This window comes from Panthera pardus, unplaced genomic scaffold (genome assembly GCF_024362965.1).
Source record: "Panthera pardus isolate Hobbes unplaced genomic scaffold, ASM2436296v1 HiC_scaffold_8, whole genome shotgun sequence".
NCBI classification, from domain to species: Eukaryota; Metazoa; Chordata; class Mammalia; order Carnivora; family Felidae; genus Panthera; species Panthera pardus.
The window spans coordinates 156,819,005-156,841,001 of record NW_026527013.1 but is presented as its reverse complement, the minus strand read 5'-3'; the positions used below and the strand labels follow the sequence as shown (position 1 = coordinate 156,841,001).

Genomic DNA, 21,997 nt, shown 5'->3' with positions numbered 1-21,997 from the left:
AAGTATTAGCAACAGAATGGAAAAGAATTAAGATCATCCAAGGTCCTTAACACAAAAAGGTGAACTTTCTACCTCTCTTCAAACTTTTGTTTTAGTTTAATTTTGTGCTTATAGAGATTGTGGACTTATATGCTGTTGAATGAAATAATACAAAAGTGACTCTTGTGCCCTTTCTTGAGGTTTCCCCAATGGTAACAACTTACAAAGCTATAGTGCAATATCATAAGATAACGTGGTTTTTAATAGGCTATAATTAAAGAAATTATCATATGATACACTGTGATACTGTGATATTACAATATCACAAGATACTGGCATTGATATAGTCAAGATACCTAATGTTCTATCACCACAAGAATCCATCATCTTGTCCTTTCATAGCCACGCCCACTTCTATGCAGCCCCTACCCTCTCCTGGACCTCTGGTAATCACTACCTGTTCTCCATAATTTTGGTGATTGAAGAGTTAGATGTTAATAGAATCGAACAGAATATTGCTTCTGGGACTGGGGCTTTTTCACTCAGTGTAATTCTCTATAGATTCATGCAGGTTGTTGTATATATCAACAGTTCAATCCCTTTTATTGTTGATGACTATTCTTTGGTATGTACATACCACCTTTTGCTTAACCATTAACAGGTTGAAAAACATCCAGATTGTTTCTGGTCTGGAACTATTATCAACAAGGCTGTTATAAACACTCATGTTTAGGTTTTTGGATGAGTGTAGTGTTCATTTGAATAGGAAAAATCCCCAGGAGTACAATGGCAGGGTTCCATGCTAGTTGTAAATTTAGGTGTTTGGGCTTTTTGTTTTATTTTGTTTTTTATGAAACTACCAATCCATTTTCCAAAGTGTCTGCATCATTTTACATTCCTATCATCAACGTATGGATGTCCAGTTTGTCCTCATCCTCATCAACATTTGGTATTATCATGGGGAGGAGCCAAGATGGGGGAACAGCATGGAAGTTATTTGTGTGTCTTGCATCCATGAAATACAGCCAGACCAACACTAAACCATCCTACACACCTAGAAAACTGGAGGATTAACACAACAATCTGCACAATGTGAACCACAGAATTCAGCAGGTACGTGGCATGGAGAGGTGAACTTGGGGAGCGAGAAGGTGCAGGAAGGGAGGTGCTTTTGTGAGTGGAGAGAGGATGGACACTGGGGCGGGGGTTGGGGGGATAATACAGGAAAAGCACCCCTCCCAAAAAGCAGCTGGAGAGAAAGTGGAAAATTGGAAACAGCCACAGGGACTAAACTAAAAAGGGAGAAAGGAGAGGGTTTAAATTCCATTAAGACTGTAAACAAGGGGAGCGCAAAGCCTGCAACTCCGCAGCTCAATACCTGGTGGTGCTCTGGTGGGAAGGGCAAATCCCCAGGAACAGAGTGAGGTCCAGGAGGTTCTCAGGCCACACAGGGAAAAGCGGTTCCACTGCTGGAAGGACATTTGGTAGAGGCTGTTGAAGCCACCTGGTCCCAGCAGACCCCAGAAAATGGCCACATTCGCTGGTGCTGGATCAAGGTCATTAAGGGTGAAGCCTGGTGCCAGATGTGTGTTGTGATTTTCCATAATCCCTGAAAAGCTGCTGCTACACTATCTTGCAAACTTTTTCTGGAGTGGGCTGGCACCTGGTCACAGTCTCAGGGCACTGGCAGCAGCAGGGTCCAGTGGGCGTTCCTGGGTGCAGCCAACATTCGGCCATTGCTCACTCGGCCATTGCTCACTTGGCCATTGATCGGTGAGACCCTCCCGCAGAGGGGAGGAATGGGTCAAACCTGCAGTCCTTCGGAAGTAAGGGGCCAGGGAAAACAGCCGCATCTGAGACAAAATTCGGAAGAGAGGTACTGCCTGGGGCCTGGCCACAGAGAGTGAAAAAGCAGTGAGTGGACAAAAGCTGAAGACAGAGGACGGGTGCACGATTGCAGATCAGGGAGAAAAGACTGGGTAGCTGGGTGGCACCATTTTCACCGCTCCCGCACATGCGCACATGCACCTACAAGCGCCACAACACTCCACCCCAGTAGGCTAGCAGTGCCATCTGGTGGAGAGCGGAGCCATTACACTGAGCCCCGCCCAACTGGGTCAACTTCACTCTTCAAGAATACAAGTCTTACCGCTGGCTTAGTTTATGGACTAAAAAGCACTACATAGACTGACTTCTAGGGTAAAGTAAAATAATTTCAGTCATACTTCAATCTGTTAGCAAGTCCATCTATTCAATTTTCTTACTTTTTTTTCTTTTTTACACTTCTTTTCTTTTTCTTGAATACAGAAAGAAAAAATTTCATTTTTATTTTCAATTTTTATTAAAAGCATTTTTCTTTAATCTTTATTACTATATTTTTTACTTTTGTGTAAATTTTTTCAAATTCTATTTTACTCCCATCATTTTATTTTACTCTACTTCAGTGTATTCACCTTTTCAAATCTTCAAGCGATTTCCTTTTTTTTCCTTTTTCTTTTTTTCTCTTTTTCATTTCGTTTCTTTTTCTTGAATGCAGAAAGCAGAAAAATTCATTTTTACTTTCAATTTCCTTTAAAAATATTTTTCTTTGATTTTTTTCTACTATATTCTTTACTTGTGTGTATATTTTTTCAAATTCTATTTTATTCCCATCACCTCATTTTAGTCTACTTCAGTGTATTCATTTTATCAAATTCTCAAAAGATTTCCTTTTTTTTCTCCCCTTCCCCTTTTTTTCTCTAATCTCAAACCACTTTCAACACCCAGACCAAAACACACCTAGGATCTAGCATCATTTATTCGACTTGTGTGTGTGTGTGTTTAATTTTTTAATTTTAATATTTTTTTTAATTTTAATTTTTTAATTTTAACTTTTCTACCTCATTAATTCCTTTTCTCCCTTCCAAATGACAAAACTAAGGAATTCACCCCCAAAAGAAAGAGCACGAAGGAACAACAGCCAGTGACTTAACCAACACAATACAAGTAAGATGTCTGAACCAGAATATAGAATCACGATAATAAGAATACTAGCTGGAGTTGAATATATATTAGAATCCTTTTCTGCAGAGATAAAAGAAGTAAAAAATAGGTTGAATGAAATTAAAAATGCTATAACTGAGCTGCAATCATGGATGGATGCAGCAGCGGCAAGAATGGATGCAGCAGAACAGAGAATCAGCGATATAGAGGACAAACTTATAGAGAATAATGAAGCAGTAAAAAAAGGGGGGAGATTAAGGCAAAAGAGCACAATTTAAGAATTAGAGAAATCAGTGACTCATTAAAAAGGAACAACATCAAAATCATAGGGGTCCCAGAAGAGGAAGAGAGAGAAATAGGGGTAGAAGGGTTATGTGAGCAAATCATAGAAAACTTTCCTAACCTGGAGAAAGACACAGACATCAAAATCCAGTAAGCAGAGAGGACCCCCATTAGATTCAACAAAAACCAACTATCAACAAGGCATATCATAGTCAAATTCACAAACACTCAGGCAAGGAGAGAATTATGAAAACAGAAAGGGAAAAAAGTCTCTAACCTACAAGGGAAGACAGATCAGGTTTGCAGCAGACCTTTCCACAGAAACTTGGCAGGCCAGAAAGGAGTGGCAGGATATATTCAGTGTGTTGAATCAGAAAAATAAGCAGCCAAGAATTCTTTATCCAGGAAGGCTGCCATTCAAAATAGAAGGAGAGATAAAAAGTTTCCCAGACAAACAAAAATAAAAGGAGTTTGTGACCACTAAACCAGCCCTGCAAGAAAATTTTAAGGGGGACTCTCTGAGGGGAGAAAAGATGAATATACACATATATATATGTATACACACACACACACACACACACACACACACACACACACATATATATATATATATATATATATATATATATATATATACCAAAAGCAACAAAGATTAGAAAGGACCAGAGAACACCAGAACCTCCAACTCTACAAGCATCATAATGGCAAAAAATTCACATCTTTCAGGACTCACTCTAAACGTCAGTGGATTCAATGCTCCAATCAAAAGACACAGGGTAGGGGCACCTGGGTGGCTCAGTCAGTTGAGCATCCAACTTCAGCTCAGGTCATGATCTCCCAGTTCGTGGGTTCAAGCCCCGCATCAGGCTCTGTGCTGACCACTTGCTCAGAGCCTGGAGCCTGCTTCAGATTCTGTGTCTCCTCCTCTTTCTGCCCCTCCCCCACTCATGTTTTGTCTCACTCTGTTTCTCAAAACTAAATAAACGTAAAAAAAAAGACATAGGGTAACAGAATGGATAAGAAAACAAGATCCATCCATGCTGTTTACAAAAGACCCACTTTAGACCTAAAGACACCTTCAGATTGAAAGTAAGGGGATGGAGAACCATCTATCATGCTAGTGGTCAACAAAAGCAAGCTGGAGTGGCCATACTTATATCAGACAATCTAGACTTTAAAATAAAGACTGTACCAAGAGATGCAGAAGGGCATTATATCATAATCAAGGGGTCTGTCCACCAAGAAGACCTAACAATTGTAAACATTTAGGCACCAAATGTGAGAGCACCCAAATATATAAATCAATTAATCACAAACATAAAGAAACTCATCGATAATAATACCATAAGAGTATGGGGCTTCAACACCCCACTCACAACAATGGACAGATCATCTAATCAAACAATCAACAAGGAAGCAATGCCTTTGAATGACACACTGGACCAGATGGACTTAACAGATATATTCAGAACATTTCATCCTAAAGCAGCAGAATACACATTCTTCTCCAGTGTACATGGAACGTTCTCCACAATAGACCATATACTGGGACAAAAGTCAGCCCTAAGTAAGTACAAAAAGATCAAGATCATTCCGTGCATATTTTCATACCACAATGCTATGAAACTCGAAATCAACCACAAGAAAAAATTTGGAAAGGTAACAAATACTTGGAGACGGAAGAACATCCTACTAAAGGATGAATGGGCCAGCCAAGCAGTTAAAGAGGAAATTTAAAAGTATATGGAAGTCAATGAAAATGATAACACCACAACCCAAAACCTCTGGGACGCAGCAAAGGCGGTCATAAGAGGAAAGTATATAGCAATCCAGGCCTTCCTAAAGAAAGAAGAAAGATCTCAGATACACAACCTAACCTTACACCTTAAGGAGTTAGAAAAAGAACAGTAAACAAAACCCAAAACCAACAGAAGACAGGAAATAATAAAGAGTAGAGCAGAAATCAATGCTATCGAAACCAAGAAAAACAGTAGAACAGATCAATGAAACCAGAAGCTGGTTCTTTGAAAGAATTAACAAAATTGATAAACCTCTAGCCAGTTTGCTCAAAAAGAAAAAGGAAAGGACCCAAATAAATAAAATCAAGAATGAAAGAGGAGAGACCACAACCAACACAGCAGAAACAAAAACAATAAGAGAATATTATGAGCAATTATATGCCAACAAAATGGGCAATCTGGAAGAAATGGACAACTTCCTAGGAATGGACAACTTCCAAGTTCCCACCAAAACTGAAACAGGAAGAAATAGAAAATTTGAACAGACCCATAACCAGTAAGGAAATCGAATTAGTAATCAAAAACCTGCCAACAAACAAGAGTCCAGGGCCAGATGGCTTTCCAGAGGAATTCTACCAAACATTTAAGGAAGAGTTAACACCTATTCTCTTGAAACTGTTCCAAAAAATAGACATGGAAGGAAAACTTCCAAACTCTTTCTATGAAACCAACATTACCTTGATTCCAAACCCAGACAGAGACCCCACTAAAAAGGAGAACTATAGACCAATTTCCCTGATGAACATGGATGCAAACTCCTCAACAAGATATTAGCCAACCGGATCGAACAATACATTAAAAAATTATTCACCACAACCAAGTGGAATTTGTACCTGGGATGCAGGGCTGGTTCAATCCACAAAAACAATCAACGTGATTCATCATATCAATAAAAGAAAGGACAAGAACCATATGATCCTCTCAATAGATGCGGAGAACAGTCAGATCAATGGGACAGAATAGAGAACCCAGAAATGGACTCACAAACGTGTGGCCAACTAACCTTTGACAAAGCAGGAAAGAATATCCAATGCAATAAAGACAGTCTCTTCAGCAAGTGGTGCTGGGAAAACTGGACAACGACATGCAGAAGAATGAACCTGGACCACTTTCTTACACCATACACAAAAATAAACTCAAAATGGGTGAAAGATCTAAATTTAGGACACGAAGCCATCAAAATCCTCGAGGAGACAGCAGGCAAAACCCTCTTTGATCTTGGCCACAGCAACTTGTCTCTGGAGGCAAGGGAAACAAAAGCAAAACTGAACTACTGGGACCTCATCAAAATAAAAAGCTTCTGCACAGCTTTTTATCCTCCAAAAGAGGATCTCTTTTGCATTGTTGGTGGGAATGCAAGCTGGTGCGGCCACTCTGGAAAACAGTATGGAGGTTCCTCAAAAAAACAAAAATAGAACTACCCTACGACCCAGAAATTGCACTACTAGGCATTTATCCAAGGGATACAGGTGTGCTGTTTCGAAGGGACACATGCACTCCCATGTTTATAGCAGCACTATCAACAATAGCCAAAGTATGAAAAGAGCCCAAATGTCCATTGATGGATGAATGGATAAAGAAGATGTTGTATATATATATGTACATATATATATACATATACATATACATACACATTCATACAGTGGAGGATTACTCGGCGATCAAAAAGAGTGAAATCTTGCCATTTGCAACTACGTGGATGGAACTGGAGGCTATTATGCTAAGTGAAATTAGTCAGAGAAAGACAAAAATCATATGACTTCACTCATATGAGGACTTTAAGAGACAAAACAGATGAACATAAGGGAAGGGAAACAAAAAGAATATAAAAACAGGGAGGGGGACAAAACAGAAGAGACTCATAAATATGGAGAACAAACACAGGGTTACTGGAGGGGTTGTGGGAGGGGGGATGGGCTAAATGGGTAAGGGGCACTAAGGAATCTACTCTTGAAATCATTGTTGCACTATATGCTAATTTGGATGTAAATTTTAAAAAATAAAAAAGAAACAAAAAGAAAACATTTGGTATTATCACTATTTTCATTTAGTTTGCATTTTCCTAATGTTTATAAATGTTGAACATCTTTCTATGTGCTTATTTACCATCTGTTTATCTACTTCAGTAAAATGGATTTTTATGTCACTGGATTGTTTGTTTTTCTACTGTTAAACTTTGAGAATTCCTTGTGTATTCTAGATACTAGTCCACAGTTGAATATGCGGTTTGCAAATATTTTCTTCAGCCTGTACCTTAACCTTTTATCTTCTCAATAGAGTCTTTCTCAGGGTAGAATTTTATAAGCTTGGTGAAATTCAATTTATCATTTTTCACGTTGTAACACAGGCTTACGTCACATCTAAGAAAACTTTTCCAATCCCTAGATCGCGTTATTCTCCTATGTTTTTTCTAAAAATGTATAGTCTTATATTTTATAAGTTTATAATGCTCTGGGGGGTAACTGTTTCATAATGTGTGATAAAAAGCTATTCTTGATATACAGATTTTATAGATGTTTTGTTAACTTTGCACAAAGTTATCTTATTTTTGAGTTTTTGCATAAGCGCATTCATGGAGACACTGACCCAGGATGTGATGGCCAACTTAGTACAGAGCCCTCCATGCATGATGACCAAGTATCACAGAGGGTCACACATTGCCACATAGCAGTCATAGGCCATCAGTATCAGTAGAACAAACTCAATCCCACCCAAGCCCAAGGAGAAAAATAACTGGGCTTCACAGCTCACAAATGGGATTGCTTTATGTTCTATTAGAAGATGCACCAACATCTGGGGGACGATGCTTGTGGTATAAGAGACATCAACAAGGGAGAGGTTGGTGAGAAAGAAGTACATGGGAGTGTGGAGTCAGCTGTCCAGTTTGATCAGAAGGACAATGAGGAAGTTCCCCAGCACTGTCACCATGTACATGATCAAGAAGACAACAAAGAGGGAGAACCATGGGGCACCTGGGTGGCTCAGTCAGTTAAGTGTCCGACTTTGGCTTGGGTCATGATCTCAGTTTGTGAGTTCGAGCCCCACATCAGGCTCTGTACTGACAGCTCAGAGCCTGGAACCTGCTTCGAATTCTGTGTCTCCCTCTCTCTCTGCCCTTCCCCTGCTCTCTCTCTCTCTCTCTCTCTCTCTCTCTCTCAAAAATAAATATTTTTTAAAAAATTTATAAGAAGAAGACGCATATGTCCCAAGCACTGGACAGGCCAAGGAGAATAAACTCTATCACGCACTTCTGGTTTTCCATTCCATTAAAAATTGTGATAATTATTAATCTGTAGAGAGATTCAGATATAACAGAAGCTGCTGAATGAAAGAACCATAAAAATAACTTCTTGTGAATACATGTTGTACACCTCTGACTAGGCTTATTCTGAGGTTTCATACCATTCATGATCCAAAATGGCAGGTGTGATCCTAACAGACACTATATCCACTCTGCCTCAGAGTCAGGACAGTACCTTCATGAAGAACATAGGGTGGTCTCAGGGAGATCCAGTGAAAGTCTGAAGATAATGCATTACAATTCCACGAGCTCACATCTTACAAACTTAACCTCAGATTCCAGGGCAAGGAGAGGATGGTAGGTGACAATCATAGGTACAATGATAAACGATGAAGAAAACTTGGTTGGAGAGTTTTTAAAAACTACCTTGCATATATCAACTAGACCCATCCGGATAAAATGGGTGAACTTATTACAAAAGGAACCATTGGGAAAAGTCAGGTCCTTGGAGAAAATCTGGAATCAGAGAACCTAGATTTAAATTTTGATTTTATTGGGGCACCTAAGGGGCTCAGTCGGTTAAGCGTCCAACTTCGGCTCAGGTTATGATCTCGTGGTTTGTGAGTTCGAGCCCTGCTTTGGGCTTGTGCTGACAGCTTAGAGCCTGAAGCCTGCTTCGGATTCTGTGTCTCCCCCTCTCTCTGCCCCTCCCATGCTCATGCTCCATCTCTCTGTCTCTCAATAATAAATAAACATTATTAAAAAAAAATTAAATCTGATTTTATTCAGCAACTCTGTTGTTTGGTTCAGTGACAAATTTTATGTATGAAGCAGTTAATATTACATGACTCACAAGCACATTTAAGTTGAAATGTAGGAAATGTATGAGGAATGTCTTTGTGAAATATTAGTGACAGTACTGGTATAATAGTATGGGTATGAGCATTAACATGACCTAATTTAAAGTTAATATTGGTCAACCTTTATAAACTACTTTTTAGAAAAGGAAATGTCGGGCCCTTGCATGGTTCAGTCGGTTAACCCTCTGACTCTTGGTTTCAGCTCAGATCATGATCTCGCAGTTCGTGAGTTCAAGCCCTGCACCGGGCTCTGTGCAGATAGCACAGACCCTGCTTGGGATTCTCTGTCTCCTCCTCTCTCTGCCACTTCCCCACTCACATGCACTCTCTCTCTCTCAAAAATAAATAAACATTGAAATTTTTTTAAAAAAAGGAAATGTATTCACTGATTCCATGGATATAGTTTCTGGATTATAAACTGATGTAAACTATAACAAGTGAAGCATTATTTTTCAACATGTTCTACTTTTATCAATCCAACCATAATAATTTTTCCTATCTCCTACCACCTGATAACATTTTCAGGTGGAAGTATATGTCACCTGAACAGGAAGATGAACTGAAAAATTCAGACAACGCTGTCGGCTGATATTAAAACCAGGACTGGTTTTTATGTCAATGGGGTAGATAAAATTTAGCCTTGGTTTATTCCTGCCTCCATTTATCTATGGCTGTCTTCAACACCTCCTCTATGAATAAAATACTTTCATGCCATCTCTGTAACTCCCTACACCAAGGGAGTAAAATGGTCCATGCTCTAAAACTGACTGCCCTTTCCTCTGCCCATCTTAAAAAGAATCTCAGCAAAGTCAAGATCTTAAGTCAAGTTAAATAGATTTCTAATGATAAATTCTGAGGCAGTAATTTTTGGTAACATTTGTGAACACATGGTATTTTGGAGTCATGGAAATGAGGTGTCTCCAACTCATCTGTCAAAATTTACCTAAACTCTGACCAGTGGACCTCCCAGATGGAGCTCCTTCCATGAGTTCCCTACAACTCTGCAGGATGCCTGAGAGGAAGGGGATGGCCCCCAAGTAACATGGCTTTGCAATGTAGTAAAGTGCCCTCTTGGCCTTTTGCCACATCCTCCCCATATTCCTGCTCTAATAGAACTGATAAGGTCTCAAAGAACTATGAGCAACTACACATCAAGTAAGACCAGAAACCTGACCCACAGAAAATCAAACAAGCACTGACAGAATTTTCACTATATTGGTGCCACATAGAGAAGATTATTATTTAACGGTTCTCTGGAAATGTCTTCAGTTGCTGTCTTTCCCATTTTAAAGTCATTTTAAAAAATCTATTTTAATGCTTATTAATTTATGAGAGACAGAGCACGAGAGGGGAGGGACAGAGAGAGAGAGAGAGAGGGAGACACAGAATCCAAAGCAGGCTTCAGGTTCTGAGCTGTCAGCACAGTCAGGCGTGGAGCTCTAACTCACTAACCACAAGATCATGACCTGAGCTGAAGTCAGATGCTTAACCCACTGAGCCACCAAGGCTCCCCTAGAATCTTTTTTTTTAATTTTTTAAATGTTATTTATTTTTGACAGAGAGACATAGCACAGGTGGGAGGGGAGCAGAGAAAGAGAGAGGCACAGAATCTTAAGCAGACTCCAGGCTCTGAGTTGTCAGTACAGAGCCCCACACGGGGCTCGAACTCACGGACCGCGAGATCGTGACCTGGGCCAAAATCAGACACTCAACCAACTGAGACACTCAGGCGCCCCTAAAATCATTTTTAATTGCTTTTAGTTTCCATTGCTACTCTATGGACAAACACTCCATATTCAAATAAACTTGCAAACATGAGAGTGTTCAGGGCTCAACACAAGGGTACTTTTTCTATTTGCAACATTCATTGCCACATCTTAGTTTCCTACCCCAGTGAGTGCTTTATTCATTTAAAACTATCTTTTTCCACTTCTTTTGGCTGGCTTCTTCAATAAATTGTCTTTTTTATCTCCATTAGGAAGGGAGAATTGTTAGTTCAAACAGACTCAAGAGGTATGCACACTATAGAAGTTTTCCCCAGTATCTCACTTTCCAGAATTATATTTCAGAATAATAATTCTTTCCACTTTTCATGCGAATTCAAAGCCTGCAGAGATGGACAAAACCTTGGACTGGCCCCCAAAATCCAATATGAAATATAGTGAACCTTGAGGGTGAGCCCACTACCCATATTTCCCCCTACTCATTATAGAGACGATGCCCTGTACCTAAGGGGTAAAAATGCTGAAAGCTTTTTCTCCTCTGAAAGTCTATGCATATCTTTGCAATCATCCATCAAGTCTCAGTCATATTGGATTCCTATTTGGAGTCCTCTACAGTCTTAGCTCAGACAAATAAAGTCCTGAATACAAGAGCAGAGGACATGAGGGTGAGTCCTACAACCTACAGATATGTTTTATCTATGACTAGGCCAAATACACAAGAACCATAAACTCACAAACTTGAATATCAATGGAGACGGCACTTTCATTTATAGGAGGATTCACCTGAGCTGTGGCTGAGTATTTAGCTGTTGTATATACTAAATGTACCCATCACGGGCAGGAATACTGGCACCAACCCAACGTTTTCTGTTAATGGTTTTATATCCGCAGAAGTCAACAAGTTTTCTACTTCCCATCTGGATTTGGTGCCTGGCATTTCACATAATAAGCAATTATTGACCCTCAGTTTCTCCAATATGTGCGATCCTCAAACCACCTTGATGACATATTTTATCATGATTTCACTCGGTAAATGCTCAGCTTCTTTGTAGGTCTTGTCCCCAGTGGGGAGTCTATGGCAGTACAATTCCCTCAGTCTGCTGTGTCCCCACAGTGCAATCCCTACAGCCCAATCTAGAGGAACTAACCCCAAAAATGAGAGTCAGGAGACCTCAGTTCTAGTCCCAGTTCACATTCAGAGCGTTGTAGGACTTGGAACAATCCACTTAACTATCTTACATTTCCATTTCTAACACTGAAAGGAAAATAAAATTACTTGGTATATATATACTTTGGGAAGATTGAGAAAAAAGACTTTATATTATTAATAATTTACCTTTTTGGAAATGTAATAAACACCTACTACATTTTCATGAATGTAATACTTATCATTTTACAAATCTGGGCTTTTCCCTTAGGTTCTCCCCAAATATGATGCAGAAGTCATCACTAGCCTCTTCAGTTTTAAATATGAATCATTCTCTTCTGCATCCCCACCATTACACTCTTTCTTGTTGTCAATACATCGTGCAGAAGAGAAAACCCTTGGAACAGAAATGTACCTGAGCCCAGCATCGGGAAGGCAGAAACATTTTACTACATTTGCCATCTTATTCATGGTGAGAAGATTGGAGTATCCGTGGGTCACATCCCTGATCCAAAGACCCTAATAAGTCAGAACTGTTCTACTTCTGCCCCTCTAGACACCTCTGCACACACCCACCCTCTGCTGGTGCCTCCGTTAGCACTCTCAAGCGTTGATTAGTGCCTAGCACACAGGCGTGTCCACTTTCGTCCAAGTTTATGTTGGTTTCTACAGAATGCTTCCCTCCAACAAAGCCATGGGCCAGACCGATGAAGAGTCCCAGACTCCTCGGGCTCCTGGCTAAGGTCTCACCTGGAACTAGTTTCGATTGTGAGGGAAACAGCTACTCGAAATTCACAGGTGTCCCACAATCGGCTCCAATGCAAAGCTAATGAGGTGCAGCAGTGTTTGAACTAGCAACATGGGGCGGACAGACTCCCCTTAGGAGCTTCATTCATTACAGTGTCCGTGGCTGACAGCACTCCCACTTCTCAAGGTCAGGGCCTCCATGCTGCCCTTCTTCTCCCCATAAAGCCTGTTCTTCTCCATCCTCTTCAAACTCTAACAATCCCCTAAAGCCAAAGGTCATTCTAAAAAGCCAAAGATGACAGCTTACTGAGGATTCAGAATATTCTCCTGTAGCCCCAACCTGACATTTAGCACTCATGCCTCCTTTTTACTGAGCAGTGACTAGGTCTGCAACCACACCTGGTGAGGAAAAAATCAGTTATCCCCTTGGGCTCCAAGATACCCTCGTTTCTCCTTCTGAACACAGGAGCATTGACCTCACTCCCCTGACATGTGTGCAAAGAGCCCCCTGGGCCTGCGGCAAGCTTTGCAGGGAAGGACACACACCCAAGTACATCTCTCACGGTACTATTCAAGTTCCAAAAATAATAGCGCTGTAGAAACAGATTTAATGCTCCAAATAGGATCTACAAACATAGAGTCTTATGGTCTCCAGGAAAAAAAAAAGTAAAGGAGATCCAAAGTCATTAATAATCAATCTCCCTGTCGGCAAATCCTTTGTCCCTTCCTCTCCCAGTCAAATACCCAGTGCCTCTCAGCACCACCATGTACACATCCACGCACTTACCCGCTGTCCACACCTCCCACCTCGATGCTCACTCAGCCATCTGCTTGTCTGCTCAGCCACCCACTTAGGCATCCCCTCAGCATCTACATGCCACCTCACCTACTTCCCTAACGTCCAGGAGTTATCTCCCAGGCATCCTCTCTTCTCATCCATGTGGGTGTCATCCCGCTTGTCCACTCATTCTGCCATGTTATCGTAACGCCTGACACCACAGCACCCGTGACTTTGACAATGCTGCTGTGATCATCCAGGCAATAGAAAGGGAAAGTAGAGATGCTTCTCTTTCCTCACCTGAGTTTCTGCACTCCCACAGAACTGACAGAATTGGTGGGGTACTTTGAGGAAAGCTGAAAACATTCCATGGTTGGGAGAGCTGTAGTCACCGAACCCAGACGTTCACATCACTGCTGTTTTTCTCCACTCATCTGTAGACAACAAAGGAAACTCTCAAATTCCAAGCATTGTAAGGACCCAACAGCACTCTCAGTCACTCCTGCTCCTAACCTGGGGGACCTTCCTACTCATTCAACCTCCATCACTCAGCAAGTTATACCAACTCGGATTCCAAACATTTGTGGCGTGGAGGCACCTAGGTGGCTCAGTTGGCTAAGCGTCCAACTCTTGGTTTCAGCTCAAGTGATGATCTCACAGTTTGTGAGTTCAAGACCTGAGTTGGGCTCTGCCATGCTGGTGCAGACCCTGCTTGGGATTCTCCCTCTCTCTCTGCCCCTCCCCAGCTCGTACTCTCTCTCTCTCCCTTTCTCTCTCTCTCTCTCTCAAAATAAATAAATATAACTTTAAAAAAATTGTGGCATGGTGCCTTCCTTTCCATTCTTAATGTTGCTGACTCCTATTGTCTTAGTATTTGTACCAAAGCCAAGTAATTCAGTGCATTTCAAAGTGATAGCCTTCATTCGACCCAGGCTCACTGAATCAGAAACTACGCAGGAAGGTCAGCAAACTGTGGCTTAATGAGCCTTTCAGGTGTTTCTAATATAATAAATTTGAAAATGCCTGGAACAATTTATTCTGTAAACCAGTGTCTTGTTAATCCTTCATTCTAACACTTTATTTTACCATTACCCACTTCACAAATATTTGGTCTATAATCTCCAGTGACTTGAATGCCACATCTCAACCAACTGAGAGAGAAGAGGTTCAAAGTCAACCAGAATTTCAATTTTCCCCACTTCTCTCCCCTGTGAGCCCCCACTCATCCTACAATTCCTGCTGTTCCCCAAACAGGAAATGCTCTCCTCTGCCCAGAAAGTTCATCTCTAGGGTCAGCTTAGGAATTGAAATAGTTCTTTCAAGAAGCATTTGTGACAGACATAATAATATATACTATCAATGTGTAGGCTTGGTTTGCAAGGTAAACATGAATATAACAAAGTATTTGCTCCAAACGCTATGCATATAATCTGGGTAAGCTGCTTTCAGAGAAGCAGTTTATTTGACTTAAATTCCTGGGCTTAAAAATCATTATTTGCCATTGAATATTTTGCTTACCTGTAAATTATTACTCCCATCTCCCACTTATACTTTGTCTTTTAAAACATGCCTTTAAAAGTAAGTGAAAATGACTTCAGCCTCGTAGCTTGAAGTACAGAATTATGATGCCTCCAGCTTCACCGTTCTTTTTCAGGATTGTGTTAGCAATTCAGGGTCTTTTGTGGTTTCATACACATTTCAGGATTGTTTGTTCTAGCTCTGTAAAAAATGCTGGTGGTATTTTGACAGGGATTGCATTAAATGGGTAGATTGCTTTACAGAGTATAGACATTTTAACAATATTTGTTCTTCTAATCCATGAAGATGGAATGTTTTCCATTTCTTTGTGTCATCTCCAACTTCTTTCATAAGTGTTACTTTACAGAATACAGTTTTTTTACCTCTTTGATTAGGTTTACTGCTAGGTATCTTATGATTTTTGACACAGTTGTAAATGGGATCAATTCCTTGATTTTTCTTTCTGCAGCTTCATTATGGTATACAGAAATGCAACAGATTTCTGTACACTGATTTTATATCCTACAACTTTGCTGAATTTGTGTTCCAGTAATTTTCTGGTGGAGTCTTTTGAGTTTTCTACATAGATTATCGTGTCGTCTGAGAATAGTGAAAGCTTGACTTCTTCCTTGCCAATTTGGATGCCTTTTCTTTCTTTTTGTTGTCTGATTGCTGAGGCTAGGACTTCCAGTACTATGTTAAATGACAGTGGTAAGAGTGGACATCCCTGTCTTATTCCTGACCTTAGAGGAAAGCTCTCAGTTTTTCTCCATTTAAGATGTTATTAGCTGTGGGTCTTTCATATATGACCATTATGATGGTGACGTATGTTCCCTCTATCCCTACTTTGTTGAGGGTTTCTATCAAGAATGAATGCTGTATTTTGTGAAATGCTTTTTCTGCATCTATTGATGGGATCATGTGGTTCTTATCCTTTCTTTTATTAATGTGGTATATCATGTTGATTGATTTGTGAATACTGAACCAGCCCTACAGCCCAGGAGTAAATCCCACTGGATCGTGGTGAATAAATCTTTTAATGTACTGTTGGATTTGATTTGCTAGTATCTTTTTTTTATTTTTTATTTTCATATTTGAGAGAGAGAGCACAAGCAGGGCAGAGGCAGAGAGACGGAGACAGAATCTGAAGCAGGCTCCAGGCTCTAAGCGGTCAGCACAGAGCCCAACGCAGGACTCGAACCCACCAACCCCAACATCATGACCTGAGCCGAAGTTGGACGCTTAACTGACTGAGGCACCCAGGCGCCCCTTGATTTGCTAGTGTCTTATTGAGAATTTTTGCATCCATGTTCATCAGGGATAAGGCCTGTAATTCTCTTCTACAGTGGGGTCTTCGTTTGTTTTTTTTGTTTTTTTTTTGTTTTTTTTTTTTGAATTAAGATAATGCTGACCTCATAGAACAAATTTGGAAGTTTTCCTTCCATTTCTATTTTTTGGAACAGTGTAAGAAGAATAGGTATTAACTCTGTTGTGTGTGTGTGTGTGTGTGTGTGTGTGTGTGTGTGTTTTATTTTAGAGACAACAGGGGAGAGGGACAGAGGGAGAGAAAGAGAGAGAGAGAATCTCAAGCAGGCTACACGCTCAGCATAGAGCCTGAGGCAGAGCCTGATCCCACGACCCGGGGATCGCTACCTGAGACAAAATCAAGGGTTGGATGCTTACCCAACAAAGCCACCCACGTGACCCAACTATTCTTTAAAAGTCTAGTAAAATTCCCCTGGGAAGCCATCTGGACCTGGCCTTTTGTTTGTTGGGAGATTTTCAATTACTGATTCAATTTCTTTACTGGTTATCAGTCTATTCAAATTTTGTATTTCTTCTTGTTTCAGTTTTGGTAGTTTGTATGTTTCTAGGAATGTATCCATTTCTTCCAGATTGCCTAGTTTGTTGGCATATAATTTTTCATAACATTTTCTTATAAGTGTTTGTATTTCCATGATGTTGGTTATGATCTCTGCTCTTTCATTTGTGCTTTTATTTATTTGGGTTCTTTCTCTTTTCTTTTTGATAAGTCCGGCTAGGGAGTTATCAGTCTTATTATTCATGGGGCACCTGGCTGGCTCAGTCAGTGCAGCATGCAGCTCTTGACCTCAGGATTGTGATTATGAGCCCACATTGGGTGTGGAGATTACTTAGAAATAAAATATTTTTAGAAAAATTTTATTAATTCATTCAAAGAACCAGCTCTTAGTTTTACTGATCTTTTCTACTGTTTTTTGTTTGTTTGTTTTTTCTATATCATTTATTTCTGTTCTAATCTTTGTAATTTCCCTTCCTTTGCTGGTGTTAGATTTTATTTGATGTTCCTTTTCTAGCTCCTTTAAGTGTAAGGTTAGACTGGGTATTTAAGACTTTTCTGGCTTCTTGAGGTAGGCTTGTGTTGCTATATACTTCCATCTTCTTACCGCCTTTGCCGCATCCCAAAGGTTTTGGACTGTTGTGTTTTCACTTTCACTTGCTTCCATATATTTTTTAATTTCTTCTTTAATTTCCTGCTTAACCCATTCATTCTTTAGTAGGATTTTCTTTAACCTCCATGTATTTGTGGCCTTTCCAAATTTTTTCTTATGGTTGACTTCAAGTTTCATAACGCTGTGGTCTGAAAATATGCATGGTATGATCTCAGTGTTCTTATACTTGTTGAGGCCTGATCTATGACCCAGTATGTGATCTACTGTGGAGAATGTTCCATGTGCACTCAAAAAGAATATGTATTCTGCTGCTTTAGGATGAAATGCTCTGAATATATTAAAAATATTATATTACATATATTTATATATATTTATATAAAGACCACTTATGAGCTGACTCAGCTGAGCTGAGGAACCACCAGTGAGTCTGGAAGCAGAAAGGCAGATTCAGAGAGGTCACCTGTGCGCTGCCCTTGAAGGTGGGGGGAGGGACAGCAAAGGCATGGAGGCAGGGGGAAGGCGCAGGGATCCTGCGGTGGACAGTGAAGCATCCCGAACATTTCAGCATCTGGATACAGCATCTCCACATACTTCCCTCCTTTGCGTGTCATGTGTATATTCGTATTTTTGGCTAATTTTCTTCTCCTTCAACTCTTTTCCTACTACTTTATTTAGGGCTGCCCATGGTGGTAAATGTTACACTTTACTCCATGGTTTACATAATATTTAGACCAAGATAATGACATTTTAGAGGAGGTATGAGGTCCATGTAGGAATTGCAATCTGGGAGAAGATGTAATGTCTCTCTAAAATCTCTTTTAAATCATGTAACTTGGCTTGACTTTTCTCCTTCGTTCAGATTCCTCTAATGTCTCAATAGTACTGCTAGAGAGGTCAGCCAGCTGGTCCCCCGGCCTCTAAGCTCTTCTTCCACTGAATCATTGCCATGGCGATAATTCTTTTTAAAAAAAAAAAAAATTTTTTTTAATGTTTTATTTATTTTTGAGACAGAGAGAGACAGAGCATGAACAGGGGAGGGGCAGAGAGAGAGGGAGACACAGAATCGGAAGCAGGCTCCAGGCTCCGAGCCATCAGCCCAGAGCCCAACGCGGGGCTCGAACTCACGGACTGCGAGATCGTGACCCGAGCTGAAGTCGGACGCTTAACCAACTGAGCCACCCAGGCGCCCCGGCCATGGTGATAATTCTAAAATGTAAATTTTATCAGGTCATATCCCTGCTTAAAAATAGTTGCCAGCTCCACATTGCTATTGAGTAAATCTAAAATATAATATGGCATTCAATGCCCTCTGTGATCTGACCCTTCTTCACCTGCCTGCTTCATCCCTACCATTTCCTCATCTTCTCTGTCCTGCAAGCACGGCTCCAGGGAATTTTTTAACTCTGTGCTCTTGTCAAGCTCTGTATTTTTCACTGGTTGCCCTCTGTTTGGGTTGTTATCATTTCAGTAACTTGTACTCACTTTCCTCATCTAAACAAAGAACGTTTCTTGTCCTTTCATACAGGAAGACTTCTGGAATCACCCCAAAGTCTTACTCTCCTTGACTATTCCACCTCATTAGTTTACAAAGACCAACTAGGGGTCCTGCTGTGTGGGGGAGGAGGAATGGGAGAAAGTGTTCAAAACAGAGACTAGAGGAAAACACTGCAGAGGTATCCGGATTCAACGAATGCATATAAAGTTCTCTTATCTTTCATTGGCTTTGGCTGAGGAATCTGTCCTTTCTAAGATTAACTACATCTTTTATATTTATACATTATCTCAAATTTTGTGTGCTAATTCTATGGTTAAAGTCTAGGAAGAGAGTTAATACTTATTTCAGAAATGGGATGGTTTTAACATTTAAATGGCACCCTCGTATATGTAGTTAAACTCTTCTCTAACTGTATTAGGTGGTGCCCCAAATGTGACGTATCCTTGGCCCGTAGTAGCCTCATCTAAATACCTTTAGTTATATTCCTATCACTGCAAAACAAGACCTTCAGTTGATGCTCCTCCACTGAGGTACCTTCATCAGGCAGACGAGATGCTGTGAGTACATGTAGCAGGTCCAGCACAAAGCCATCTGAACAGCCTTGAGAGCATCTCTCTCTTCAGAACAACAACTCACACAATTACTGGATGTAGATACAAATGCTGCTCAGTAATTTGAGTCTAAAATGTGAAAATGCTCTTGTTACCAATGAAAACACAAAAACTTTATATAAAATTTGAATGAATAAGAATCAATGGTCCAAAGTAAGATTCATGAATAGGTCCACAATTACAAACAGTGTGACACATCAAAACAGCAAACTGTACTTTTTGTTCATTACTCCCAGGACATATGAATGGAGATTGAGTAAGGGTGGGAAGTTCCATTACCGCAGTGCTTAACTCCACTGAACGTGATGTTGTGACATAAACATACACCCACAGCCCACACCCCAACCCACCCTCCACCCTCCTACCCGGCATCACCAGTACATGTGTCAGCATCCCCTTCCTGGTTGCCAGGACAATGCAGGTGATGCTTGCCATATCTAGTTAAGTGAAAGAATTCACAAGCAAAGCTCTTTTCTCTAGCTAATGCTCAGGATTCATCAAGTTGCCAGTTTTGACATTAATTCAGATAACTGCCCTAGTAGTTTCTGCCAGGCCCCCTTCACCTCCTTATTCCTTATGCTATAAATCATGGGATTCAGCACGGGCATCAAAATGGCATAGAAGACAGAAATCAACTTCTCCTGAAGGATAGAAGGACTGGAGCGGGGCTGGATGTAGGTGAAAATGGTCATGCCATAGCACAGGACGACCACTGTGAGGTGAGACGCACAGGTGTGGAAGGCTTTCTTTCTTCCCTCTCTGGACTGGATCTTCAGGATGGTGGAGATGATCTGGATGTAGGACAAGAGGACCAGGCAGAAGGGTGTCATCAGCAAGACAATGCTAGAAACCATGATCGCGATCTCATTGGAGGAGGTGTCCACACAGGCCAGTCTGACCACAGCTAGGAGTTCACAGGATATGTGATATGTGACTTGTTTGTGCACATGGGCAGCTGAAAGGTGATGATGGTCTGCATGAGAGAGTTGAGAGAACCACTGACCCAGGATGTGATGGCCAACCTGGTACAGAGCCCTCCATGCATGATGACCGAGTATCGCAGGGGGTCGCACACAGCCACATAGCGGTCGTAGGCCATCACTGCCAGTAGAACAAACTCAATCCCACCCAAGCCCAAGGAGAAAAATAACTGGGCTGCACAGCTCACAAATGGGATTGCTTTATGTTCTGCAAGAAAATGCGCCAGCATCTGAGGAACAATACTTGTGGCATAAGAGACATCAACAAGGGAGAGGTTGGTGAGAAAGAAATACATGGGAGTGTGGAGTCGGCTGTTCAGTCTGAGCAGAAGGACAATGAGGAAGTTCCCCAGCACTGTCACCATGTACATGATCAAGAAGAGGACAAAGAGGGAGACCCGTGTGTCCCAGTCACTGGACAGGCCAAGGAGAATAAACTCTCTCACCCATGTCTGGTTATTTGTTTCCATTAAAAAATGTGAAGATTATTGGTCTGCAGAGAGTCAGAGAGAACAGAAACTGTTGAATGAAAGAACCATAAGAATAACTTCTTTTTAAAAGAATGCAATCCTAATGATATGCCATAGCTAGATATGTTCAATCATATGGGCCAAGTTGATAGACTTGATCCCCTGTATCTACTCTACATAAGAGAGGAAACATAAGGATGTGATGTGGTCTCAGGGAGTAAGTAAAGTCTGGAGAGAAAGCAGTGCAATTCTGGAAGTTCTATATCTCTCCAATTTACCCAAGTTTCCAGGGCAGGGGAGAACTGTAGATGACCATGGGAGGTAAAATAAGCAATGATGGTAAGCATGGGTCAACATTCAAGCACAACCCTACACGTATCTGGTGCACAAAACATGATGAAATGTATACATAAATTACCAAAGAAAAAAGATTTGGAAGAGGCAGATACAGACAAATAAGGCTGGCATCATGGAAAAATCTGGAATTAAAGAACTTGAATATGAAACCTGTTTTCATGACTTACCAGATATAAGATTGAGTTAGGCATTTAAACTCTTACATTCAAATGGGCAATGTTGTGTAACCTACAAGTATGTTTAAGCGCAAGTGTGGATAACTATGGGGAAAGTGCTTCATAACCTCTCCCTGGGAGTCGTGCAATACTCTGTCTATCAGTATAAGTTGTAGCAGGAGCTCCACGCTGGAGAAACAGAGTAACAAGTGCTCGCCTCTTCTGGCCCATCCACGATTTCAGACAAAACGGGAAGCAACACCTTTAGTAGACTGAAATCTACCAGGTGGGAAAATATGGGTCTTTTGAGAATTTGGTGTCTTTGGTCTTTGGAAGGAGAAGAGTGGTCATTTTATCTTATTCTTTCTTTTTATTTTGCTACCCTTTGTTTCGCACTCGTTCTGACTTGCTCTTCCTATTTTTCTACAACTCTGGCCCTT

General features: G+C 40.7%; 1 protein-coding gene across 1 annotated transcript; it reads right to left on the bottom strand.

Annotated features, from left to right (window-relative positions):
- Positions 1 to 19,796: 19,796 nt before the first annotated feature.
- On the bottom strand, positions 19,797 to 21,734 carry LOC109269203 (olfactory receptor-like protein OLF3). The gene is given in 2 exon segments (XM_019453091.2): positions 19,797 to 20,529; positions 20,532 to 21,734. Coding segments are annotated over 2 exon segments (951 nt in total). The 5' UTR covers positions 21,046 to 21,734; the 3' UTR covers positions 19,797 to 20,092.
- Between the last annotated feature and the right edge of the window lie 263 nt (positions 21,735 to 21,997).